The sequence below is a fragment of the Oxyura jamaicensis genome, chromosome 10, assembly GCF_011077185.1.
Source record: "Oxyura jamaicensis isolate SHBP4307 breed ruddy duck chromosome 10, BPBGC_Ojam_1.0, whole genome shotgun sequence".
NCBI lineage: Eukaryota > Metazoa > Chordata > Aves > Anseriformes > Anatidae > Oxyura > Oxyura jamaicensis.
The window spans coordinates 9163127-9189217 of NC_048902.1; the positions used below are offsets into that span (position 1 = coordinate 9163127).

The 26091-nt window shown below is 62.1% G+C and overlaps 2 protein-coding genes across 4 annotated transcripts in view; one reads left to right on the plus strand and one right to left on the minus strand.

Annotated features, from left to right (window-relative positions):
• Positions 1–19871, plus strand: part of CCDC33 (coiled-coil domain containing 33) — a 23612-nt gene extending 3741 nt beyond the window's left edge. Inside the window, exons 4-12 of one of the 3 annotated variants that reach the window (XM_035335351.1) lie at positions 16559–16629; positions 16745–16778; positions 18032–18227; positions 18333–18421; positions 18535–18648; positions 18827–18890; positions 19043–19239; positions 19312–19428; positions 19658–19871. In XM_035335351.1, the coding sequence (XP_035191242.1) occupies positions 16559–16629; positions 16745–16778; positions 18032–18227; positions 18333–18421; positions 18535–18648; positions 18827–18890; positions 19043–19239; positions 19312–19428; positions 19658–19720 (945 nt within the window). In that variant the 3' untranslated portion in view covers positions 19721–19871. Of the gene's footprint in view, positions 1–16558; positions 16630–16744; positions 16779–18031; positions 18228–18332; positions 18422–18534; positions 18667–18826; positions 18891–19010; positions 19240–19311; positions 19429–19657 lie in introns of those variants that run through there. The other 2 variants (XM_035335350.1, XM_035335352.1) reach the window with 2 other exon arrangements.
• LOC118171891 (cholesterol side-chain cleavage enzyme, mitochondrial) lies at positions 19767–22933 on the minus strand. The gene is made up of 9 exons (XM_035335353.1): positions 22778–22933; positions 22437–22592; positions 22075–22274; positions 21560–21763; positions 21261–21421; positions 21023–21189; positions 20747–20825; positions 20381–20572; positions 19767–20057 (listed from the first exon to the last, which is right to left on the minus strand). The coding sequence occupies exons 1-9, from the start codon at positions 22813–22815 to the stop codon at positions 19935–19937; spliced, it is 1320 nt and encodes a 439-aa protein (XP_035191244.1). The 5' UTR covers positions 22816–22933; the 3' UTR covers positions 19767–19934.
• Positions 22934–26091: the final 3158 nt, after the last annotated feature.

Consider the following 26091-nt stretch of genomic DNA (forward strand, 5'->3'; position numbering starts at 1 on the left):
TCGGGCACGGCACCCAGCAAGCCGATAACATGCCACGGGCGAGCTCTCAGCATCCGGGGTGGGCGAGGATGACCCCCACAGCACCATCCCCAGGGATGCCATCCCCAGCCGGCCAGCATGGGGCCAGGCTCCCCGGGGCTCTGCAGCAAACCCCGGGGGGAGCAGGAGCTGGTCCCGTGCTGGGGGAACCATCCTGCCTCCCCCCCGCAGGTCCACGTGTGTGCCGAGGGAGGCAGCCAGCTCTCGGAGGTCTCCTTGGCAGCCGGAGCTGGGTGCAAGCCCGTGGCTGGTGGTTTGTTTCCAGCCTCCCCGGAGCAGCTGGCAGCCAGGCTGCAGCAATCTGTTGCCGTCAGGGCACGGGGAACTTTTCTCCCCCAGACAAAGGGCTTTCTGCACGGCTCGCGCTCCAGCTTTGCCGCTCCTGCTGACCAGGGGCTGCAAGGCCTGGGCAGGGCGCAGCGCGTGGAGGTCCGATGCTTCCCACAGCGAGCACACCGCATCCACCCCATGCAAGGGCAGCTCACGGAGCTTCAAGGGGTCTGCAAAATGGGACAAAAACACAGGGATTAGGCACAGACATGTCCACGAGCCTGGCTCAGCCCTCTGGTTGTGCAACGACCCCGGGGATGGGCTGGGAGCTGCTTTTGGGCTACAATCACCGTGTTTCAGAGGCGCACGTGCCCGGTCTCGCTGGGTGAGCGATGGATATAAAAGATTTCCTGCCAGATAAAAGCTGGTGTCATCGCCTCGCCGGGGCTGAGCTCTCTGTTAGCGGGTGATGGATGGCGTGCGTCTCCCGTCTGTGCCCTGGCCACCTCCTGCCACTCATCGTGGTGACAGCGAGGGTCGTCCCAGCGCCGGGCCGGGGGGGAGAAGGGCCGCGAGCTGCCTCCATTCACTGGAAAGCCAATGAGGCTGAAAAAACAAACTTTGCCGGCAGGGTGATGAATAACGCCGCGCTGGTGAGCAATTTGTCGGCCTTTGAGAGGCTGTCAGCCCATGACGGTTCCTCCGGGCTTTGCAGGGCTCCTCCGGCAGCTCGGCATCCCGCTCCTGGCAGGGGGGTCGGGGGGGGGGGACACGAGGCTGGGGTGACACGGCATCGAGCCACCTCCTCGCCTCGCCTTCACCCTCTGCAAATGGCAGGCGGTGTTTCAGGCCCATCCATGTGATGGTTTCTCCCGGTGAAGGCAAATAAATTGTTTTCCCCAAGCTTGGGGTGTTGCAGGGCTTCGGGCTGGGGCAGCATCTCCTGCTCTGGGAGCACTGCAGGGTGCTGGGGACTGGCACCGCTTCCCAAAATGGGCCTCAGAGCAGGGCAGAGCTCTTTGTTCAGTGATGCAAACACGTTCCTAAATGGTAAGGAACGGACACATCGGGGTGCTGAGGCTGTTGGGACGCAGTTCTTGGTCTAAGCATCCTGCTCGTGGGGATGGGATGAGGTCTGGCATCTGATAGAAATGAGCCGGTGAAGAGCAGCAATTCACATTCTCGTAGCTAAAATGGAGCAAAGAAATCGAAGGCGGGGGCTCAGGTGGAGAAGATGTGTTCTTGATTCGCTCATCTCAAAGCGCAAACTCTTCAGGAGCTCGGAGGAAGCGCCTCGGATCGACTCGCAGGAGCGAGCTTTAATTCCTGCAATTTCAGTAATCATGTCCCTTTAAGTGTCAGATAGCTGCCTTTATGAGAAAAGCAAATGGGGTTAAAAAGAGAAAATTGCTCCGTTTTAAGAGGCGGGGGGAAGGAAATTGCACGCGTGCCGCTGACAAATATAGAAAATGTAAAACTCCCCTAATGGAGCAGACGACGGGAGAGCTGGGCTGCCAGCCCATTTAATTATTTGACAGGTGAATTGGGACTTTTACTGCATAAATGGAACCGAAATGAATTCGGCACATTTTCACCCCGAGGGACGCCCAGCCTGGGGCGGGAATTGTCCTCGGAAAGGGGGTGCCCCAAACCCGCCGTGTGATCTCTAATGAGCACCCTCAGGGTGGCCTGGAGGCGACACCTCGCTTGGAAAGCGGCACCAAGCCATGAATAAAACAGCGCTGCCTTCCTTTGGCTCGGCTTTTCCTCCTCTGCTGGTGCCTCTGTGGGGCTGGGGATGCCCTCCTGTGGGGGGGAGGAAGAAGATGCTGCTTTCATCTTCCTCCTGAGGTAATTGCGTTTGGCCGGCTCCCCCGAGCTCGTGCCGGGAGCTGCCTTTCCCCAGCTGGATTGCTTTCCTCGCTTTGCTCAGCGGAGACAGGCCGGGGCCTGTGCCATGCCAGCGCTGCATTAATAGAGCCTCAAATGAGATTTCCCAGCCCCAAATGTGATTAGCTGCGGCACGGGGGGCTGCAGGAAGCGAGGAAGGGCCGAGGCTCTCCCAGGGACGGGTGGCACTGCGGTCACCGAGCCCAAACCTGCTCCTCTGCGTCCCTCCAGGCCAAGGGCATGGGGGACAGAGGTTGCAAAGCGGAGGCTTTGTGGTGCCGTGGCCCTGCAGCCCAGACCCCAGTAACAGAGCCCAAACCCCATTAAATAACCCACGCTGCTGGGTTAAAGCAAACGGCGCTTTACCTCTCGGCTTGCTGGCACGCGGAGGCTTGAACGGAGCCTGGGGAGCCATCGGGGAGGAAAACTCACACCAGCCCCAGTCCATCTTCACCGGCGGAGCCCACTATCGTTTTATGGAGTCTCCGGAGGCGGATAAAGCTGTCGCCTTCCCAACAGCCGCTCGTAAATCGCCGGTGGTGCTCCCGGCCTGATCCGGCCGCCGTTGAATGGGAGAACAAGGCTGGGACCCCGCGGGAGCGTCACATCGCAGGCACACACTCCATCTCCTCCACTCTGCAGCCTCCCGTGTAACGCATCAGCCCCTTAATCCTCTTTCCAAGCCCCTTGGGGACACGGGGACTTTTATTCTCTGGTTCCCGGAGCCACAGGTTGCAAACCGCAGCGTGAGCCCGCTTGGGTGGCCGGGACACATTTTGCTCCCCGTCAGGAGAGCTGGAAAAGAAGCAAGACACCTTGGGATGCTGAGTTCCTCCCGCCTGGGAGCGGTGGCGGCGGGTTTTTGGGGTGGATAATCACAGCTCTGCCGAGGGGTTTGGGTACGAGGGTTTGGGGTTTTGCCTGCAAGCTGTTTGCGAAGCCTGGCATGGTTCGTGCCGGCTGTTTTTAAAACCTTTTGTTCTCGTGCTGGGTTTTCCTTACCTTTGCCGTTTGTGAATTTACCATTAAAACCCATTGCTAATTATCACCCCGCAGCCGTTGCTAGCAGTAAAATATTCTTCTCGTTTTGTTCAGGGAGATGTAAACACAAGCGGCGGCCGCGGGGATGTGCGCCACGAAACCTGCTGCTGCTGTCTGGGAGGGGAAAGGGAATGGGAAAACCTGGGAACGTGGCCCAAAAAACACCGGCCTGGAGCTGCGTGCTGTGGGACACCAAGCCTTGCCTAATTCACGTCGTGGCTGGTGTGAATTAGGGCACGAGAAGAAGATCAGGGCACAAGAAGGAGGTCAGGTCCCAATTTTCCCCCTCGTTTTCTCTCTGATTTTGGCCCCACAGCCGCGGGGGCTGATGCTTTCCCGTACCCAGGGTGCTGGGAGGGCGCTGGGCAGTTAAAGACAAAGCCGGGAGGTCGTTCCCATCGCTCTGGCTTGGGTCTGGGGGGTATTTGGGGTTATCCAGCAGCAGTGCCCTGTTCCCAGGAGAGGCTGCGGTGCTCGCGGTGGGAGATACTGGGCTGGAAACGTGCTGCCAGCCTTCATCCTCCCTGCTGCCTCACCCTGCCACCATGCTCCCCAGCTCTCTCCTGCCCTTTAGCCATCCTTGGGATGGGAAAAAAAAAATCACTCTTTTCCTTTACAATGGTGTTTATGCACTTCTGCACCCCCCATTCCTTCCTTTCAAGTGGTGCTTTCAGGAAACGCCTCGGGAAGGAGTCAGGCTGCGGAGCCTGGGGCAGTGATGAGCACAGCCCTGTGTCCCAGCAGATTTGATGAGCAAAAAGAGCAAATCTGTAGGGAAAAAGAAAAAAAAAAAAAGGTTATTTCTACCCCAGCGAGGAGCTCCACAGCCCCCCGGGGTCCCCAGGAGGTCGCTGCCCCCTTTGCTCTGGACAGAGCCCATCCATCCCGTGCCACCGTCAGCAGCCCCGAGCCCCTGCAGCAGGGTGGTCGCAGCGGGGGGGGGGGGGGACACGGCTTGGGAGGAGGCAGCCCCTCATTAAGGACTCGGGAGGCACAGCCAGGCGTCGGCGGGGATTTGCACGCACGGGCTGTGAGCAGCCCGCGGGGCGGAGGTGAACGTTCGAGTGCCTTACAAGCAATGGATGGTGGGGGGGGGGGGGGACCAGGGGGGGCCGGCGCCGTCTCTCACATGCACGGGGTGTGATGGGCGCAGGGACGGTCCCCCCGCCGCGAGGAGCAGCTTGCGGCCCCTCTGCGCCTTATCACATCAGCTGGTGCGAATTAATGAGATGGGGAAGGGGGGCGAGCGCCTGGCTTCTCCCCTTTGCCGTGGATTGGGCTGGGATCCCAATTCCTGCCGCGTCCCTAGAAATGGTGACACGCAATCTGAGGAGGGGGGGGCTGGGGACAGGGTGGGGTGCTGCGGCGGGCAGAGGTCCTGGGGAGCAGGAGTGGCAACGGGGACGTGCCTGCGGCTTTGCAGACCGTATGCACTGATCCAGGCCCCCAAAAGTGGAAAAAAGGGGCTGGGAGGGCAGGAGGGCTGGGACGTGGGTAGCGACCGCCTTCATCACCCCCCCCGGATCACCCCTCCCCCTGTGCGGTGGGGCAAGGCAAGGAAGGGGGCACCCTGTGGGGGGACGCTGTGCTTTCCAAGGGAAAACTCTGCAGTGAAGGGCGGCCCCTCCGAGGGATGCTCGGTGCGGGGCCTCTTGCTGAGGCAGAAAACAACGCACGGGGCACTGGGAAGCAGCGTGCGGAACGCCCAGAGACTGAGATGATGTGAAAGCAGCCAGCGGGCAGTGCTGCGTGGGCTTCGGGATGATATCATAATAAATAAAAGAGCGTTTTAATAAATAAAACAAGATGCCCAGGCAAGCGGCACTGCATTATGCATGTGCCAGGGGACTCAATTAGCCGGCCGGGCTTTGGTGGGGTGGGGAAGAGGTGGCCCCACTTGTGCTGGGGCAGGAGGTGCCCTTGCAGGAGCAGAGAAGGGCGAGGGGCAGGAGGCAGCTGCAGGCAGAACGGAGGTTTTCTGCGGCACCTCCCCATGGCAATGCCCCTGCAAGCACCAGTGGGGAGGCAGGGCTGGGACCTGGGCTTGTCCACGTGGGGAAAGCAGCAGCCAGGGCTGTGAAAGTCTGGAGAGAGCTCTCGGAGCTCCCCAAGCAAACTGTTGCTTGCTGGGTGTCCGAGGTAGAGACCCTGAGCAGCGCAGCTCCTCCAGTGCCCCGTCTCCCCCCTCCACCCGCCCCGAGGAACTCCACGGCAGGAGCTGTCTCCATTTCCATAAACCAATTACCCCCAGATAATCTCGGGAGCTTTAAACATCAATATCCTAAACGGCAGCGTGAGGGTGGCGCGCGGTGGCTGCCTCTCCGCGCGCGTTCTGGTGCCGCTCCATCACCGCATTGCCATGGAAACGGGGGAGTGATGGAGGGGAGGGGGCATTCGGGATGCAGGACACATGAGGGGCCTTTTAGTAACCATAGTGAGGGACGCAAGGCAGAAGGAATCGGTTATTGTTTTGCAGGGCACCTGCTTTCCAAGGAGAGTGGCGTGCCGCCACTCAGAGGTGGGTTTTTCCGGACGGGAAGGAGCAGGCGGAGAGCTGCTAGGAGGTGGGGACTGCCCCAAGCCCGCCCGGACCCCCCAGCATCACCCCCAGTATTCAGGAACGGGATGGGAGCGATCCTGCTGGCACCAGCCCTCAGTGGGCAGCATCCCGATGGGTTTGGCTCGTCCCCGGGGTGCAGGGATGCTCCGAGTGCCTCTCGCCCACGTGCGCACGCGAACAAATGCCGGCCCGCAGTAATGCTGGATGACCTTGGTTTGCTGGAGGCAGGTGCACGTGCAATTAGCAGCACAAAGCTTGGGGAGGCTTCTCCTTCCCATCAAGGCAGGCTGTGGGGTGAAAAGCCCTCGTGCTGCTTCGTTCTGTGCTCAGCGGGGGGAGAAGAGCCTCAAGGTCGCCGCTGAATGCGCCCAGCCTGGCGCTGGGGTGGGGAGCAGCCACCAAAGCTCCCCCTCTGCCGCCTGCCCGCTGCCCCCAGCCCATTCTTTCCGTTCCGAAGCACATCCCCGCGTGCTGCACGCTGCCGTGCTGCTTTATTTTTTTCTCCCCCTCCACTTCACAGCTCTTCAATGCTCTCATCCGTAGGCAAGTCTATAATGAAGGGGGCCTGGAGCGGGCGGTTCTCACCCTCCTCCTCCTCCTCTTCCTCCTCCCATCGCCAGCCTGGGCCTGGCTTCATTGGGACCCCGAGCACGTTGTGGGCCGAGCGATCCCCCACAGAGCTCGTTACTGGAGAGCCACCTTTCCTCCAGCCCAGTGCGAATCCCACCTGCCCCAGGTGCCCAGCTCGGCTCCACGTCCCACGGGTGGGCTTCACCCACCCCAGAAGGGAAGGGGACAGCACCAGAAGCTCGGGGGACATGGAACATGTCCCTTGTAGCCATGGGGCAGGTGAGGGGCCACCAGACCCATGTCTCCGGCAACACGAGGGGACGGAGGTCTCGTGAGCACGGAGCATCCTCCCATCCTGCTTAGACTCCCTGAAGAACCTCTGCCATCGCCTTAACACCACCCCCAGGGGCTCCAGCTCCCAGGGGCACAGGCTTGCGCTGTCCCTGTGCTCTGGTGGCTTTGGGGTTGGTGGGACCATGCCCTGCTTCATCGTATCCCTTGGGATCTTCAAGCTAAGCTGCTTCTAGACAGGGGAGAGAAGAGGTGGGAGAGTTGTGCTGGAGGTGACTGAGGATCTTGGGGCATTCCCATGCTTCCAAAGCTGACCTCTCCCGAGAGCCACGCGGCCTCCTTTCCCTCGAGGACACCTGCCCAGGGCAGCCACCGCCAGACACCTCCTCATCATCATGTCCCATCAGCAGGGCGTTTGTGTCACCTTCTCTGATACCGTGTCACAGCCTGCTGCTGCTCCGTGGAGAGGGTTTGAGGGCACTGAGTGTCACCAGGCAGCAGGACTCAGGTCATGGGGCTCCCGGGGCAGCACCGAGACCCCCTAAAAGCTGTGCCAGTGCTAAAAGCATGAGGAATTGCCCCAGAGCAGCCTTGATGGGGAAGACGTGCCCCTGTGGCACGTAGGCCATAAGCAGCAGAAATGAAAATGACCCAGGGCTGCAGCCCCCAGTGCTGCTGTAATTATTGCTCAGACTCGTTATGTGCTGGCTTTAATGACGGCGGTCGTTAACATTCAATCTCCCCTCTCCTTTCCCAGCAGCCTCCTCCCTGTCCCTTCATCAATACTGCTGGATAATTAGCCTCTGGAGTCTGGAATAGCCTTTTGGATAAAAGGGGCTGCTTACAAAGCAAACCGGGGCACGGGGGGCTCGGCGGGATCGGGCTGCCCACACCTCGTGCCGCCCCTGGAGCATTGCCAGGGGTCGGTGCTCGTTCCTCCCAAAGGAGCCCGCCAGGTGGGATTTGGGGTGGGCGCCCCGATGCACAGCTCCTCTTCCTCCCCACCCACCAGCCTGCTTCACCCCCCCCTTCCCTCCCAGTAAGACCAGTACAGGGGGGAGCTGGAGGCCACCTGCACATCCTCGTGCCCATAGGTCCTCAGTGGCATCCCACGGGATGGCGTCAGGGCTGAGCATCCCAAATCGTGCCATCCTGCTTCACCAGCAGGGACATGGGGACCACAGGGAGACCCTGGGCTCCCCCCAGATGTTCCCAGACGTTGGGACCAGCGCTGTGGCTCCCGGAGCAGCTCTCCCACCGATGAGGGTGAGCCTCTGCCTGTGGCTACGGCTGGGATTTGGGGATGGGGCTTCGCGCGCACCCCGCAGCATCCCCGGGTTGGCCAAGCAGGAGTTAAGGCTCGTGCCTCGCATTAAGCTGGGGGAAGGGAAGGCCTTGATGGCAGCATAAAGAGAGGGCGGTTTTGCCTTCCATCAGCTCCTTTTTTTTGATAAAAGGCTCCTCTCGTGCTTGTCAACTTGTGGAGCGAGCGGTGGGGGCAGAGCAGTCGGCTGCCTCCTTGCTTCCAGCCGAGGGCTGGAGATGTGCCCGAGCCTCGGGGCCATGGGGCAGGGCGGTGTTCCCGGGGCCAGATTCTTCCTTGCTGTGGTCCTGGCGGCTCCTCGAGAGCCCCAGCACCTCCCGTGGACATTTCCTGGCAGAGCTGAGACCCAGCAAAGTCCCTCAAAGCTTCCCAAAACCCAGCCTCCGCCTTGCCCTGCCCGGCAGAAACGAATTTCCTCCTTCCCCCCTTCCCTCCCCAGAGCTGGGGGGCAATGAAATATTTGACTGCTGGAGCAGGCGGCTTTGTTATATTGATCTTCCCCGCAAAGGCTCGGGGGGACGGTGAGCTTTAATTATCAGTTGGCACTGGATGGGCCAAGGACCCTCTGCTCCCCGCCGCACGCCGGGCAGGGTACCACGGGGAGGCCACTCACAGCTCCCAAAAAGCAGTTGCCAGGGCAACCGGGGAGCGATGGATGGAGCCGGTCCTGGACGTTTGGGAACGTCCACGGGACACACGGGCTTTTCTGCCTCTCTCTCTGCAGCCCGTGCGTTGTGTTTCGTCTGCGTCTGGAGCGGAACGTGCGGCATCAACACGTCCGGGGAGCCCATAAATAAAATATCACTTAGGGGAGGCCGGCCCCGTGCCAAGACGCCCGCGAGGCTGCAGATTCCCATAAAACCCACTCGTGCGTTCCATTCATTACAATAATTGTTGTGTTGTTGCCCCGCCTGGCTCGTTCCCGTGCTGGATTTGGGGGCAGAGATGGGGTTTGAGGGGCTCGAAGGTGCCGGCAGTGGGGCGAGCGGGTGCCAAGCACTGGCTCTGCTAGCACGGGGCGATTAAGCCCCACCATCAGGCTTCTCTCTCCTCTTCCTCCTCCTCCCTGCACCCATGTGGGATGGGATCTTCATCCCAGGCCGGATCCGGGCTCGAGAGCCCCGGAGGTTAATGGTTTCCCCGCGCGAGCTAATGGCGCTCGGCACTCCCGGCCGCCCAGCGTGTCACCGCGCCTGTCCCTTCCCATCAGCGCCTGCAGACAATGGGCTCACCTTCAGCAGCCTGACACCTTGCATTTAGGGGGGTCGGGAGAAGCCAAGGGGGGAGCGTCCCCATCTGGTTAACCCTTCCCTGCCCGGCCGGCCACCCGCCACGTGTTAGCTGAGCCACAAAGCTTTGTCCGTCCTCCTCGGCCGCCTCCGCTCGTGCCAATCCTTTGAGGGCCTCGCCAGGGAGGACAAAGGCTCCTTGCTCCTCATCCTCGCCACCCGTGCAGCCAGTCCCTGGCAGGGGCGGTGGCTGTGACAAGCTGTCCGCCCACATCAGCGCATCGGCGCTGACGCCCTGGCACCGCGCCTGCGGCCGTCCCGGAGCATCCCGGTGCCACGCACAGACCCAGCCCCGTGGAGAGGATTTGGGGAACCCCTTGGCACGGCTCTGTGAGGACGAAGGAGCGGGCGGTGATGGACTGATGCTGCTTCCAGCCCTCCCAAAGCTCCCCGCATTCATCACAAGTGTTCCCCGCAGCGGGTGGAGAAGGGACGGGCTGGTTCGAGGCGGTGACGGATTTCCCGCTGGCCTCATCCTTCACCATTTGTGGTCCCCGGGGGTGTCACAGCGGGGAGGGAATTTGGCAGCTTTTCATCTTTGGCTGGGGAAGGGGGGGAAACCCCACTTGCCCTCGGCCCTGACCGATCAATCGAATTGTCGCAGCCAGCCCCAAACCCTCCCCTTTGCAAAAAAAAAATAATAATAATATCCATAAAGTTAATTTGGGACAGCTCTGGTGATTTCATTGCCCCCTCCCCGGGGAGCGATGCTGCGGGCCAGGGGGGGCTTCGGAGCGATTGCCCGGGGGGGGTCAGCAGAAAGGGGTCTGCGTCTGATGAATTATTCACATGGGTGTCACTAAGTGCAGAATTAATCCTTTTGCTTCCAGCTGGCTGCTGCACTAAATTATCACTCGCAGTCATGCGGGAAAATGCTGCGGAATTCATTTAGCTGATTATTGTTTTGATCTCGGAGCTGTAATTTTTTTTTCCTCCTCTTCCCCATTCTCTCCTTTCTGCTCCCCCCCCCCCCCCCAAACCTTCCTTAATACATGTAAGAGCCGGGAGAGGAAACAAAAAGCAGGAGAGCCGTGGGCTCGGAGAGCTGAAATCCAGATTGCCTGGGCTTTTTATACCAAGCAGGAGCTAAATAAACCCCGGGCCATCTGCACATCCCGGCGCACATCCTGGGGATGCTCCCGGGGCCGCCCTGAGCTGGGTTTTGGATGCTCGCACCCACCCGAGGGATGAGGCGGTGAGACGCACGCCCGGCGCCGCTGCCTTCTCCCCGCTCCCTCTTTGGAGCGCAAATGAGAACAAAAGACTTTGATCAGAGACAAAGAAATCAAAGGCTTCAGCAAAACGCTCGCGTTTTCGCAAATTAATGTCTGTTGGTGGAAAACTCTCGCAGTGGAAAATGAAGCTGGCTCCGTACGGCTTGTGGCGCAACGCCGGGCTCTTGTTTTCCCTGCCTTTTTTCTTTTTCCACCCCAAATTTGTTGCCGTGCCCAGCACAGACGAGCTTGACCACACAGGAGCCAGCACAGAGCAGTGACGAACATGAGCAGGAGTCAGCCCAGTGTGCAGCGGGTCCCCGGCGATGCACGGCATCCGCCACGGATCGGAGGAAGCGCGTCGGAGATCTCCTCATCCCTAGCGGATTAATTAATCACCCATGTTTGTCAACGACCCCTGCTTATTAATCACCCCTATTTATTAATCACACCTATTTATTAATCACCTCTATTTATTAACCACCCCTGCTGATTAGCTGTGCATGAATCAGCGGTGGCTCGTGATTCGTTTCGGCGCAGCCTCGCCTTGCTCGGGGCGTTAATTCTGCGCTCGGGACCCTTGGGGCACGGACTGGTCCTACACGATGCTACAAATGTCAGGGGGAAGAAAAAAAAAAAAAAAAAGGAAGGAAAAGGAAAACCTAGCACTGTTTTTTTTCCAGGCAAAGCAAAATCAACAGGCTGGCTGCGCCGCTGCTTAACCAGCCTTAATTTATGTAATTGCTGCCATTTAAAAAAGAAGCAGATCGGTGCCTGGTGTAAATTGTCACGGCTCCGTGGTGTAAATTGTTCCCGCGCCAGCCCAGCCACCAGACCCTAAAAAAATCTATATGTTTATTTATAATTCGGGGGGCGTTGCATTTCCCTTGACTTCTGCGGGCGTGATCGCCGGCAGGGCTTTGAGCGACAGCCGTCAGTCACCTGCGCCCACTCGCTCCCCTTCTCGCGCCCTAATGAGCAGGATGGGGAAAGGCACGCGGAGGCAGCAAATGTCTTCGTTAAGGGGAATTGGTTGCTTTCCGCCCGCCGGCCCCCGGGGAGCGTTCAGGGCAGCGCTAATTGAATTAGGAGCACGTGCGCTCCCGCTCCGGCTCCGGCGGGCGAGGGCTGGGCAGCAGCTGGACGCCGGCCCCGGTAATTGCAGGCAGAGCATAAACTGTTGCATTTTGCATGATCGCGTCCCTTTTGGGGCGTCTTTGGTGCTCCGTGCTTTTGATGCTGGATGGAGCTGTTGTGGGGCCGGGGGCAGGCGCGGAGAAGGATGGGGAGAGGGGTGCTGTGCCACTGCTCGCGCCGTGCGTCCATATGGGGCCTGATTGCTTGTCTCAGAGACAGCATCAGTGTGGAAAGAACAATCTGGGGGGTCACGGGCACCGAGATGCCACCAGATGCCAGCTCCCAGCCTCCCCAACCTGCCCCTTGCTGGGGGACACAGCAGTGACCCCGTCCCCAGACCCGCCCTGGCAAGGGCAGCGCGGGCTCCATCGCTTCTTCCATTAGCTGCGACTTCCCCCCTAACCAGATTAGAGGCCAGTCCATAAAAGCCAGGCTGGCGGGAGCAGGGCGCGGGAAATGAGGGCAGGGAAATCACATTAGGGCTGCCGGCAGCGTCTGGCTCGGAGATGCTCTGCTGCCCCAGGCTCCACCAGAGACAGGAGCAGAGCTGGCCGCAGAGTGACTTTTAGCAACCCTCTGTGCCAGCAGGACCCAGTGATTTCCACCCCTCCCGGGGTTTTCTCCCGGGGGTCAGTGCGCGGCATGCAGCAGGCATCCTCCTCTGCTCAGCCCAAAGCTCTCCTTGCAAGGCCCCGGCAGCACGGCACCTCCCCGGCCCTTGGAGAGGGGACGGGGGCATGCAAAGGGGGGGCTCAGCCCAGCTCCCTCCTCTCGCGGGATGAGCCCCGTGGCAGCTGCATGCACGCCCCAGATCCGATCTAATCGCTCCATCCCGAATCCATTTAGCAAATTCTCCCCTATTACCACTGCATTAGGTTTTAGACCCCAGGCACCTCCGTCTCGTACTTTTCGGCTGCGGAGGGAGGGAAAAAAAAAAAAAAACGCAGCTGCTCTCCTCCTCCAAGCCCTTTGTACTGATAAATGGAGCTGTGGGGCGAATGCAAAACCAGCCCTCACGGTGCTAATATCTTCCTGTACTGCAGCCAGCTGGCTTTAAAAATAACAGGTCGTTAAACCTCAACTCTGCTTATTAAATAGCGGGGAGGGGCAGGCACGGGGTGCACCATGGCTGGGCACACAGCAAAGGTGCTGGGGCCAGGGGGCGATGCTCGGGGCAAATCGGGGTGCGGGTACCCCACTTGTTAGTGCTGTGGAAGCAGGTGACAGGCAAAACTCCTGGCCTGGGGTCGACACCATCCTCTCGCCCTTGCTCTCTGCAAGGGGTGGGGGTGCTGTAGGGGATGGGGGTGCTGCAGGGGATGGGGGTGCTGCAGGGGATGGGGGTGTTGTAGGGGATGGGGGTGCTGCAGGGGATGGGGGTGCCGCAATTGAGGTTGAGCAGCGGGACGAGAAATTAGCAATAAAGAAGAAACATAGGATAAGAAGAAAGCAAAGCTATTTATTTTCTTCCTCCGACCCACTGAGCTTTATTGCTTCCCTTCCCGTGCCTGCGACGGCTGCTTCGCACCCAGCCTAATGGGGAGCCGCAATAAAGCCCAGGCAGCGTGTGGAGGCTTGAGCCAACCCGACAGAAGCGGGGTGAGGAGTGCAGGGGGGGAAATTGGAAGCTCCAAAGCACCGCGGGGCTCGCACCCATCTCCTGACAGCGCCGCCGATGGGGGCTGACACCCTACTAATGGTGCGTGCGTGCCGTGGGTGGCGGGGACATGACAGCCCCGACGGCACGGTCCCTGCTGATCACAGCCCTGTCACTTCCCTGCCTCGGCTGCCGGTGATCAAACCCGAGCAGCACAGCCTGCTTTTGGGGCTCTCGCTGTGGGTTTTTGCCTCAATGCCTTAATTAAAAGCGGGGGAGAGGAAAGCGAGGTGAGGCGTGCCCTGGAGAGGCCCGCGGTCCCGTGCAGGCAGCAGAGCCCGCGCACGGCTCAGGGTTTACAAAGCAGGGCAGTGTTTTCCTAGCCTCCTGCCCTCTCGCTGAATAGATTTGTGCCTCTCTTCCCAGTCGATGAATAATTTACGGGCAGCACTTAACGATTAGGGGGAGTTTTCTCCAACCTCTACCAACATTTGCTTAGTTGGCCGGGCTTGCTTCCCTCCCTCCTGCCCCCCGTAGCTCTGCGGACCTTTCTGCGGCCCCTGCTGGGGGCTGGTGCCCACGAAGGGGGGTGCTGAGAGGGGAGGGGCGCTGCGAGAGGAAAGGGTGCTGCAGGGGAGAAGGGTGCTGCAAGGGGTGAGGATGCTGCAAGGGGAGAAAAAGATGCAAAGGCTGAGGATGCTGCGAGGGGTGAGGATGCTACAAAGCAGGAGGATACTGAAAAGAGGGAGGGTGCTGCGAGGGGTGAGCGTGCTGCAGGGGGGGGATTTGAGGATGCCGCCCCGGCCCCCCCCGGCTCCCCCTCGTGCAGCCGCGCCCCGAGTGCCATCCAGCGGCCTCTCGGTGAACGGCAGAGAACCGGGGAAAAAAATAAAAAAGATTAAAAAAAAAAATAATTAAAAAACCAGCAGCACGGCTCCGGGCTGGGGGTGTTGATGGATTGATGCTCCCTGCTGAGTTCTGTCGGCGAAGGCAGTCGATGGGCGAGCAAACGTGGAGACAAATGGCTGCAGCGAGGCGGAGCGCGGGGCCCTGCAATGCCCGCCCCAAAGGGATGGGGAGCCTCGGCTTGGGCTTGGGGTCTGGGGTCTGTCCCTCAGGCCCCGGCTTTGGGAGGCCCGGGGGGCACAGAAGCTGTGAAGGCACTTGCCGTGTGCACCTCCTTCCACCCCCGAGCTCCTCCTGGCCGGGGATCTCTTTATTTTGGGGGGGGGGGGGATGAAAGCACAGCCGCTCGCGGGCAGGACGGGGGGGTCGCTGCTCCCCCCCAGCCTTATCTGACCGGAGCAGGCGGGCGCGTGGAGCCGACGTCTGTGTTAAATGGGGCTCAGCTCAGATTAAACGCCCTCCGATCCAATCCCATTAACTCCCAAACTGAATAGCGATGCTCTGCCCGATGCCCAGCCCGGTGCGCGGGCAGGGAGGTCAGCCCGGGTTTAATCAGATGCAGCCACAAAAAGGCACCCGCGCGCATCCCACAGCGAGCTGTCCCCCCATGGGGAAACTGAGGCAGGGCTCGGAGCGCAGGGGCCGGCAGCGACCCCCTCCTGGAGGCTTCAGGAGCTTCCGACACCAAAACGAAGGGAAATGGGGGATTTTTCCCCCTCTGATCTTCCTAAGCCGCTGCAGCAATTTTGCTCTGATAAGGAAATCTGCGCTTATCCCAGCGCCGGGACAATGACGGAATTGGGCTGAGCACTTGTCCGGGGAGGTGTTTATTGGGGGGGGGGGGGGGGGGGGGGGGGCCCCAGGCTGCTGCCAGGGCCTCAGACAGCTCGGAGCTCACAACGGGACGAGTCGGAGCATCCTCAGCCTGCAGCCCCCCCGGGCACGGGGGAGAGGGAGCGACGGATGCGATCGGCTGAATCGATGCCAGCAGATGAGAGACATCAAAGTGTCTCCTAGCAATTTGTTAAGTAAATAATAATAAAAAAAAAGGCAGAGAAAAAAAAAATCACAAAACTTGGCCTAAGCAAATAGGGGAAGGAGGGGGGCGTCTCGTCGGAGCGGATGAAAGGCTGCAGAGCCGCATGTGGAACGGCTCGCCAGGCAGGGAAAGCTTCAGAGGATTGTAAATGATGGGGAAAAAATAAAAAATAAAATAAAATAAAATAAAAATCAGCAGGAGTTTCAAAGCTGCTGCGGTTTCAGATGCGGATGCGCAGCCTTTCATCCCGGAGCCCTGCAGGAAGGAGAGGTGTGCGTAGAGATGTTCGAACGCGGGTGTAGGGGAAGAGGAGCGCAGATACCCTTAACTCTGCCCTCCCCGGAGGTCTCAGCTTCATTCTGGGGAGCACTTTGGGCAGCCCCTTCCTTCCCGCACCCCCGTCCCCATCGCTGGGATGGTGCCGGGACAAGCAGAGGCTTTTGGGGTGAAAATAGCAGAAAATGGGTGTTGGCAGGGCGGGGAGGTGCTCCGAGGCAGGAGGCTGGGTCTGGGTGTCTGGTCCCCGTCCCCGTGCATTATTGATGGAGAGGATAATTGCGTGCTTCCTACCGGCTCCGTGATGAAAAATTCATATCCCGGGACGAGCGCTGGGGGTCTCCATCGACCAACACCGGGCTCTTTGTTCCCTAACAGCGACCGGGGGGGACGCGGGCACGGGGGTCCACAGGGGGTGGGGTGCTGGGGCCCCTCGCTGGATGTCCCCAGGGCTGGGGACGACATGTGGGGACCCCAAAAGAGGGGGTGAGGTGGGGAGCTCGGCTTCACACCCTCCCCGGGGATGAAAGTGGGGTGGGAGCAGGGCATTTCCCAGCGGCTTTGGGCACTTCTGCTCCACACCAGCTCTGAGCCGGCGTCGCCCAGCCCATGGATCTGAGCGGCCGCGGGGGCTCAGAAGTTAATGGAGCGTTTGAAAAGCCACGAGCCGAGATCCAAGGCATGGAAATGAGGTGCCACCAGTGAGGAGCTGCTGCGGGACCTGCCACCAGGCTGCCTGGGAGCGGGAGATAAGGCAGGGGTGGGCTGGGGACGAGGACTTTGGTGGCTTTGGGGGGCTGTCAGGGAGACAGGGCAGCTCTGCCCTGCTCGGGCAGCAGCAGAGCCAGAGGTTTTGAGGACAAAACCTTGATTTCTGCTGCCCAGCAGTGGGAGGGAGCCCAGCCCGGGTTGCTAAGAGCAGGCTTGTGTTGTGGTGACAGCAGAGGATGCTGCAGGGCTCTGCTTCGGCTGCTCCAAGCCCCTCGGGGGCACCCCCAGGTCCCCAGGATGGGGACAGCACCCGGCCAGGGTCACCGCCACCCCTGCCTTTGTTGCCACATGTGCGTGGCTCCGCGGTGCAGCCGCCAACCCCTGGCTCTGGTGTCCCCTCGCAGCCCCACCAGGACACCGTGACCCTGCCGCCGGCTGACACCGTGGGCAGCGTCCTGCCCGGGATGCCACAGAGGTACGGGGGGCTCGGGGACAACCCCGTTCCCACAGGTGTCCCCTGGGGTGGTCTCCTCCTTGCTCCCTTTCTCCCCATGCCACCCACGGGGGTCCCTCTGCTCTCTGCCCCGCAGGTCTCGGGACGTCCCCAGGGACCTCCAGCAGCGGGTGAGTGCGCTGCGGCCAGTGGTGGCCCCCAGGGGACACGCACCTGGAGGGTTCCCCCCAGATCTGCTGCAAGCAAAGTGTGGAGCCGCTCCTCTCCCTCCTCCTCCTCCCCTCTGGCAGCATCCGTCCCCCCCCAAGGCCGTTTGGTGCTGCTGGACCCCCCCGAAGGCCAGCCCCAAGGCTGGGCTCTGGCAGGGATTCAGGAGGCTCAGCTGCCCCCTCTGCCTCCAGAGACACAAACCCTCCAGGAATTATTCCCCCTTCGGCACCCACCAGCATCACATGGCCGTATTCCCCCCCCCTCCACCCCCCAGAAAAACAACACTCCAGAATCCTTCGCATGCACCCGTATCAAATCTTCCTCCCCCTGTTTCAAGGATGTGCAAACACCGGGCAGGGTGAGGCCGGGAGGACCGAGATGCTCGGGGTGCTCAGCAGCTCGCGGCCGGCCGCAGCCGTGCCCGGCTGTCTGGCCATCCAGAGGCAGCGCCGACCTTGGGAGGGTCCCGTCCCCCCCCCGACAGGGCCGTGCGGGTGCCCTTGCCCCCACCGCCGCGCTGCATCGTCCTCGTCCTCGTCCTTGCGGGAAGAGGCCGGGGAGGGGGAAGGGGAAAACCCTGCTGCATGCAGTGCCCGCTCCCTGGGGAAGCCGAGGCACCCCCGCCCGTTAGAATAAACCCCGGTGGCAGCGTGCCCCCAGGATGGGGCCGTGTCCCCCCCTCCCCCCCCCCCGAGGTTCAGCCCCGCTCTGGCACTGCCGTGCCCCAGGGGTGTGGGGGAGTCGCTTCCCCTGGGGGTGGCAAGGAGGGGAGCTGAGGTGGGGGCTGCAGGAGGGCTGGGGGGGGGGAGGCAGAGGTGGAGAGATGGGGAAGGGAAGGGTGGGAGCACGGAGGGAGGGAGGGAGACGAGAGGGATGGGTGAGTGGGGGGGGGGAGGGATGGAGGAGAGAAGGGTGCATGGCTGTAGAACCACTGGAAAAGGATGAGTGGGTGGTGGGAGCAGAGAGGGATGGATGGATAGAGATGAGATGGATGGAGGGATGGAGGGATGGGTGGATGAAGAGGACAGATAGATGGATGGTTGGTTACAAGACGGGAAAGGCTGGATGTTTCTGAGCCCCTCCAAGGTGGCTCTGACCCCCAGGACAAACCTCCTCAGCTCGGCGCCGTGGGGCTGGGTGCCGGGGGAACCCCGTGCCGGCGGTGGGGTGCCGCTGGTGGTGGGGTGCCACTGGCTCTGCTCCGGGCTGGCAGGAGGCGAGCAGGTACCGCCTGGCGCTGAAGCGGATGGCGGGCGACCTCCTGTCCCTGCGCCGGCACGTCACCAGCCTGGAGGTGGAGAACGGGCACCTGCGGCGCAGGCTGGCCGGGCGCGAGGAGCCGGGCGGCGCGCTGCTCGCCGACGTGGACGTGGACGTGATGACCAGGGAGGAGGTCCTGGACCGCCTGGGTGCGTGGTCAGGGAGGGCGGAAAGGGGGACACCCCTCTGCGGGGGACCCCGCTGTCCCCCAGCCGCATCCCGCAAGCTGAGGATGTGGCGTGGGGCTCTGGCAGCCACCCTGAAGGGCGAGCTGGTGTCGGGCACGATGGAGATGCGGCGGCTGAAGGACCGCGTGCAGCGGCTGCAGAACGAGCTGATCCGGGTACCGGCACCTGTGGGCACGGGTGGGATGGGGATGGCGTGGGGGCATTGGTCCCCACCACCCTGAGCATGGCGCGGAGGCCCTTGTTTTCTTTTTCCCTTCCTTCCCCCCAGAAGAACGACCGGGAGAAGGAGCTGGTGCTGCTCCAGCGAGCCCACCGGCAGCAGCAAGCCGCCCTCAGGAGGTGCCAGGAGCAGGCGGCCAGGACGAAGGGCCTGGAGGAGACGGTGAGGCAGCAGGAGAAGGTGAGTCGGGGTGCGCCGGGGGCAAGGACAGGCAGGCCCAACCCCTCTTGGCTCTTCAGAGCCAGTTGGTGCCAAACTGATGGCAACAGAGAGGATGTGAGCCCCACCACGAGCTGTCCCCTGCCTTGGGGACACGGGGACATCCCTGCTGCTCCCACAGGTGATCGAGGTGATGGAGCGGGTGCTGCAGGACAGGCTCTCCATGAGCACTGAGAAACCAGCAGGTAGGTGTGAGCGGGGTCGGGGTGGCCACCCCCTGCTGCTGCCTCCACCCCATAGGAACCACGGGGCCGGAGCCCTCCAGCGCCAATCCTCTTGGACAGGGGATGGAGGGCACGTCCCAGGGGGTCCCCCCTCACCCCCTGTCCCCACGCAGGGGACCTGCACTCCCTGCTGCTGGCTGAGAACCGCAGGCTGCGGGAGGAGCTGGCGAAGCCCCCACGCCCCCCATCGCCCCCCATGGCCCCACGTTCCTCCCACGGCACGCGGGACATCTTCGGTGGCAGGGAGAAGCTGTCGCTGCTGGCCAGGCTGGAGGAGGCACAAGCCCACGGGCGTGTGATGGAGAGGCAGGTGGGCACCACCCCAGCACGCCCTGATTTGGGGGGGGATAAGAGGGGGCAGCCTAATTTTGGTCCATCGCAGCTGGAGGAGGCGGCGAGGAGGTGGGGACGGGAGAAGCAGGAGCTGGGCACGCGGCTGCTGGAGCGGGAGCACGGCTTTGGGGGCTCGGCACCCCGCTCTCCCCACGTCCCCGTCTCGGTGAGCACCTTGGGGACACGGGGACACCCGTGGGCCTCACCACCCAGCCCCACACTGGGTGGATGCCTCGGTTTCCCTGCAGGATCAGGGGCAGGAGGGAGGTGGGAGTGTGGCCCCCAAGGGTCACCGGCACCCCCGTATCGCTGCCCTCCCCGTCACGGCTGCACCCCTCCCTAAAGCACCCCACGGGGGTGGCAGACCCCTGAGACGTGTCCACATCTCCCACCAGAAACAACCCCCAGGCTCCACCTTCCCCCCGAGGAGACCCCGGACCCTGGACCCCCTGCCCTAGTGGGTCTTCATGGGGCAGGACGCCGGAGACACTCCGAGACGCGAAATTCATGCTCATGGCAAAGATCCGCTGCTTTTAGAAATGACAGAGCAAAACGAGGGCAAAGCAAAATGGGGAGGGGGGCAGCTTTCCCCCCTTGTCCCGTGGGGCCAGGGCTGGAGGTGCTGGAGGCGTCCCCAGGCTGGGACCGGAGGGGGGCCACCAGGAGCCCCGCTCACGCCGGGCGCTGCAGGGGCCGGAGCGTCAGGTAGATGGGTTTGTCGGGCAGGAGGATGAGGTCGAACTTGGTCCCGACTTCCACCGCCCGCTTGGTCTCGATCTTGAAGTTCTCCAGGATCTGGGGTGGGAGGAAAGAAGAGAAGGAGGGAGGCGGCGGGGGAGGGGATGCCCAGAGCATCCTCCCCGGTCCGTTTTTTTTTTAGGGAAAAACTAAGGGATGGGGTTGGGACACTGAGGGATGGGGTTGGGGCACTATGGGACAGGGTTGGGGCACTAAGGGACAAGGTTTAGTGATGGGACTTATTAGGTCACGTTAATGGTTGGACTTGGTGATTTTTGGGGCGTCTTCAAAGTCTTTTCCAACCTAGATGGAAAGTTTTTTCCCAACGTAGATTTCATGATTCTACGCCCTCCGAAACCACCCCAAGCCCCGAGGCTCACGTGCATGAGGAAGAGCTGCATCTCCAGCTCGGCGATGCGGCGCCCCAGGCACTGCCGCGGCCCGAACCCGAAGCTCAGCCCCTTGAAGTGCTTGGAGCCCGGCAGCAGCCAGCGCTCGGGGCTGAACTGCTCCGGCTTGGGGAAGACCTCGGGGTCCCGGCCCATGGCGTAGAGACCGACCTGCACCAGCGTCTGGGGGAAGGATCAGCCCCATGGGGAGCTGCCCACGCTAAACCCAACTCTGTTCCCCTTCTGCACCCCACAGCGGGCTCCCAGCTCTGCTCGGAGCTCAGGGATGAGCAGATGGGGGGGAGGAAAGCCCGTTTTGGTCCCGTTCCCCTTCCCACCCCGTGGCCCGGGGCTCACCTTGGGGGGGATGCGGTAGTCCTGCAGGACGACCTCCTGCACCGTGTACCGCTGCAGCGTCACCGCCACGGGGTGCAGCCTGCGGGACAGGAAAAGGGGGGGGGGACGCCTGCTTCTGGGGACAGCTGCCTCCCTCCAGTGTGCATAGCACCCCGGGGGGATGCCCGTCCCACCAGCACCACCCCGGCTTCCCCCGGAGCTTTGGGGAGGAGAAGGGGCTGGCTGCATCCCCGTGCCCCGCGGCGCTGGGAGAGGCAGCGGCTGCCCCCCGGCTACCTGAGCGTCTCCTTGATGGCCGCTTTGAGCAGCGGGGTGGTCTTCAGCATCTTCACCCTGTCCCCCGCCGCCTCGCGCTTGGCGGCCAGCACCTCCGCCCGCAGCTGCTCCTGGGTGCTCGGGGACCGTGCCAGCTCGAACATGGCCCACTGCAGCGTCACCGAGGTCTGCGGCAGGGCACGGCGGGGCTCAGCGCCACCGCCGCCCCGTCCCCGCCACCCCGCGCCCTGCCGCTGACCGTGTCCACGCCGCCCGCCATCATCTCGGTGACGCTGGCCTTGATGTCATCCAGGGGCAGCTTGTCCTGCAGGAGGAGGCTGCAGAGGATGCCCGCGTACTCCCTGCTGCCCTTGCGCTGCAGCCGCAGGTCCCGGTAGACGTTTTGGATGCATTTGTCGGCTGGGGCAAACAGGGGCATGGTGCTGGGTGGTGCGGGGTGGCGCCGGTGCCACCACCAGGGCATCAGAGGTGGCACCTGAGGACGTCGCTGCCCTGTGCCGGTGGCTTTGGGAGCCGCCGGGGAGGAGGAGAGCTCACCCTGGGTGAAGATGGCATCCCAGGCGTGGACGTGGTCCCGCCACGTCCTGGCGTTGAGGCCGCGGAGCAGGGCAGGCGGCAGGTAGAGCATGGGCGAGGTGGTGTGGAACATCAGCGTCACAGCGTCGATGAAGCGCTGCGCCTCGGGGTCCACGAAGTCCTGCAGCAGCCCCAGCCGCTCCCCGTACAGCACGTGGCACACGGCTGCAAGCACGGCACCCGTGAGCCCACCCAGCACGGGGGGAGACCCAAACGCAGCCCCTCCACCCTCCACCGTGGCCAAACGCAGCCTCTCCACGGCTATGGGGACCCGGCCCGGCCTCCTGGCAGTGCGGGTGCTGATAAAGGGCTGCCTTGCCAGCAGCCGCCAGCTGGTTTGCTGCCGAGTGGGAGAGAGGAGAGAGAGCCCTAAAAATGTAAGTCTTTGGGGAAGAAGTGCTCTGAGGATGCAGCTGGGCAGGACACGTTGCACCACCCGTCCCCCGTGCATTTTGGAGAGATCTGGGGGGGCTCACACTCCAGAGCGAAGCGGAACAGCTCGTGGCTGAAGTCGGCCGTCCAGCGCTCCCGGCCGCTCTTCTGGACCTGTGCCCGTGCCCGCCGGATGAAATCTTCGCCCACCTCGCTCAGCAGGGGCACGAAGCCCTCCACCACCTGCGGCGACAGCACCTCCTTGTTCAGGGTCAGGCGGTCGGAGCGCCAAGCCTCCCCCTTCCTGCGGGACACAGCGGCGGGGTCACAAGCGGCACGGGGCGGGGGGGGATCCCCCATCCGACACCTCCAGCACCCTCCTGCTGCGGCAGCTCCCCACTGCCCCGAGCTCCAGGGACGGCTCAGGGGGCGGTGGGGCCCTGGGGCATGGTTTTTGGGGGCTCACTTGAGGAGCACGCCGTAGGGCTTGTTGCGGTAGTCGCGGTAAGCCACCCAGGGGGGCACGCTGAAGCGCTCGGGCATCATCCCCTCCGACCTGAAGAGCGTGGCCGCGTCCCGGGGACTGATGATGTTGATGCTCTCATAGACACCCAGCTTCTCCCTGCCACCGTGGGGGGGGGGGGGGGGGGGGGAAGGAAACAACAAGGTTTTATTCCAAACCCACCCAAAGCCCTTCCCTGGGTGAACGCCCCGCTCCCACCTGACCCCGTGGCGTCGGGGCGAACGCTCCCCATTAGCACCCTCCTGTCCCGGCCCGAAGCAGCGGGATCGGGGCGGGATCCTCACCTGTAGATGGGCCCGAAGCGCTGGAACTTGCGGGCCATGATGTTGTGCACGTTGTGCAAGCCGCCCTCCTGCCAGAAGCGGTAGAGGTTGAGCCAGCCGCCCCGCCGCTCACCCGGCACCTGCTCGAAGGGACGAGCTGCCAGGGCTGGGGCTGGGGGGCTGTGCGATGGGCTGGGGACCCCCCCGGGGATGGGGACCCCCCCAGCCCGGCGGCAGCCCTCGGCATGGCTGCGGGGCCGCAAGCCGCCCGGTTTGGGCACAGCCCGAGCGAGCATGGGAGCGGGCGAGCGGGTGGCGAGGGTGACCTCGCTCTTATCCCACCCAGCCGAGGCTCAAGGCGAGGAGACGCCTCCTGCTGCGTCACGGGGCCGGGTGCTGGCGAGATGCCCCAAAAGGGCTGGGCCCGTGGGGGCTTGCTTTGGGGGCAGCACCTGGGGAGCACGGTCCTGCCCCGAGAGCCACCGGAGGTGCTGCAAAGCTCCCGAGAGCGACGCAGGGAGTGCTGGCTGGTGGCCCGTGCAGCCCTACTGAAAGCTATTCCAAAATTAAAGCGAGCTCCCCCAGCATCAAAGTGTTGGTTGGTTTGGTTTGGTTTGGTTTCCCCTGCAAAATAAATGATAAAATTGCTGTAGGTGCTGCTGGAGCTCGGAGGGCACAGTCAGGGGCGTCCCCTTGAGGTGTCCCTGGGGGAAGCTCAAAGGGGGGACCCTGAGGGGGTCCTTGGGGTGCTGGAGGTGACCAGGGCCGGGAGCAGGCAGGCAGCTCTCAGGCAGCACGAGGGAAAGCCTCTGCAGCCTTCAGCTGCTCACATGGGTGCCAGCCCCGCTCCACGGCCCCCTCTGGAATCCAGAATTCATGCTGAGGGCATGGCCAAGCCCTGAAGCCATGTGCAGTTACAGAAACTCCTGAAGTGAGAAAGCTCCCAAGGCCTCAACCAAAGCTGCCCACGGGATGGGCTCCAGCCCCTCCGAGCTGGATTTAACGGTGCCACAGCCCCCCGGGGAACCCCAGGGTGGGGGGCACGAATGGCTCCCGGGCACCGTGGGAGCAAAACCCCTTTATTTTTAGTAGCAAACCCTTAGTTTAATTTAATTTATTTTTTTTTTTCCTTCGAGGAGCAACCCTTTTTGTGTTGTTTCGGGAGCAAACTCCCAGGGAGCACCGGAGGCTGAGCCGGCTGCGAGCCCCGCGACGGGCACCTGGGGGCGCGCCTGCCCCATCCACTGCCACCAACCCGCGTCCCCGCCCCTCGTCCTCCAAAAAAAGGCCATTTGGGAGAATTTGGCCAATTTGGCTCTGTTGCGCTGGGGGACCCCTGGCAGGAGCTCCAAGGTGGTCCCCATGTCCCCAAGGGGTCACGTTCCCCACTGGCGTCCTGCCCCTCTCTGGCACCTCTCCAAAATTCGGGGGCACCTTTTTCAGGGAGTTCATCCCCGAGTGCTGCTGGGGATGAAACTCCTGGAAAAAAAAAAATATATATATATATATATATATACATATATACATATATATATACATATATATATAAGTGGTTGGGGTTTCCAGGTGCAGGAACTGCTGGCGGCTGGGGGGTCCCCAACCAAATAGGGGGCAGGAAATGTGTTTGGAGAGGTGCTCGGAAAAAGCGGGGACGTGGCTGCGACCGCGTTTGCTCCCGGGGCTGCTGAGCGTCACGGGGCTCCGCTCTTTGGTGCCTCCCCCACGGCAAGGAGGGTGCCTCCGGCGGGGTTTTGTCACCATGCCACCCCCGGGGGCTGCGCTCAGCCCGGCGTGGGTGTCACACTGTCACTTTTCCTCCCGTGGGGCTTTCCTCGCCCTGTCCCCTCCCAAGCTAGGTGACAGCCAGCCCTTTGCACCCACTGCCCGAAATCACACCTTGAGCAGCAGGAGGTGCTGAAAAACCCCCTGGGTTTTGGGTTTAGGGGGTCAAAACCCTCCCTCGCCCCCACACAGCCCAGGAAGCCCGGCCTGCCTGGAAAACCCCCGTCACCGCCTGTAATTCCAGAGTGCCCGGTGCTGGGAATGCTATGATTTATCACAGGAGAGGTGTATGGCCGGCTAAATTGCTTCCCTACACCAAACTCACAGCCCACATCCACATGTGGGGACGAGGACCGCATTTCTCATGTGTTTTCCAGGGGTTTTTTCTTCCTGCAGTGATTTCTGTGTGCGGTCTTCCCCCGAGCTGAGCTGGTGACAAATCCATTCATTTCAGCTTTGCTTAGTGGTTGGGAAAGTTTCACCAGCAAAACTCCTGCCCAAAAAAAAACCCAGCACTTCAATTTGGGGCTGGAGGAGGTGATTTTCAGCCCGCTTTGTTTAAAAAGAGAAAGCTTTCGGCTGCGAAGGGGACGCTCTGGGTGCAGACCCCGCGGGTCACCGCGCGCTCCCGGCCATGCACATGCACAGGGCAAGCGGTCAGGGGCAGAAATGGGAGGGTTTCTCCCAAATCCTTGCGTCTGCAGGATTTCCTGGGTCTATTGTCCTCCCCGGCAAGCCCTCCGTGGAGAGCAGCCTCCAAGGCTGCACGCAAGGTCGGCGGCACAAATAATCCCCGCAGCCTCCGGATGCCGACGCCGTAGCAGGCGCCGGCTCCCTGCGGCAGCCCCATAAAGCCCGGGCAAGACAAAACCCTACAAGCCTTTTGTTCCAGGCTGACGGCACCCACTCGTTACGTTCATCCCCTCCTTTTCCAGCCCGAGAGGAAGCCGGTGGGGAGCCGCAGAGCCCGAGCCGTACCTGGCCTTCCTGCGCACACCCACCTGCATTCAAAGAAGCCTCCCCAAAAATAGCTGCTGGAACAATGGGGCCATTGTCGGGGCGAGGTGCCGAGGTCCTGGTTTTTCCCCTTTCCACGCCTGCCTTTTCCCTCCCGCAGCCCCGAAGGCCGCCGTGACCACGCTCTTGTGTTTTCTCAGCAGCCCCATGGTTTTCAGCTCATTGTACCCGTCGGAAACAGCCGGCGGTTGGGGGGGGAAATGGCTAAGAATAAAACACTTGACGCTATATTGTAAGTAAAAATAACAAACGTGGCTCTCTTTTGTCCCATTAACATGGGGAAGGGGCAGGATGGTTGAGCCCGGAGAGCCCGAGCTGCGTTATCACAGCCCTACGTCCCCGTTCTCGGCCATCTCCCGCCTGCCTTCTGCCTTCACACCTCTCGTTTTAGCTCCGGCTGAAAACGCCGCCTCTCGGGCTCCTTTCTCCGTCTCTACGTCAAGGCGCCGCATATGGCACCGCCGCGAAGCTCGCTGCCAAACCCCACGCTCAGGAAGAAATAGGGCAGGGGAGTCTTTCACGTTCAGCTGCCAAAC

Excerpts from the sequence above, each read along its gene's own strand:
- LOC118171891 (XM_035335353.1), bottom strand. The coding sequence starts at position 22,815 with ATGGCCCGCAAGTTCCAGCGCTTCGGGCCCATCTACAG. Across the intron at positions 21,422-21,559 it reads GGATGCCATCTTCACCCAGG|CCGACAAATGCATCCAAAAC; the intron begins GTGAGCTCTCCT and ends TGTTTGCCCCAG. Across the intron at positions 21,190-21,260 it reads TGGCGGGCGGCGTGGACACG|ACCTCGGTGACGCTGCAGTG; the intron begins GTCAGCGGCAGG and ends GCCCTGCCGCAG.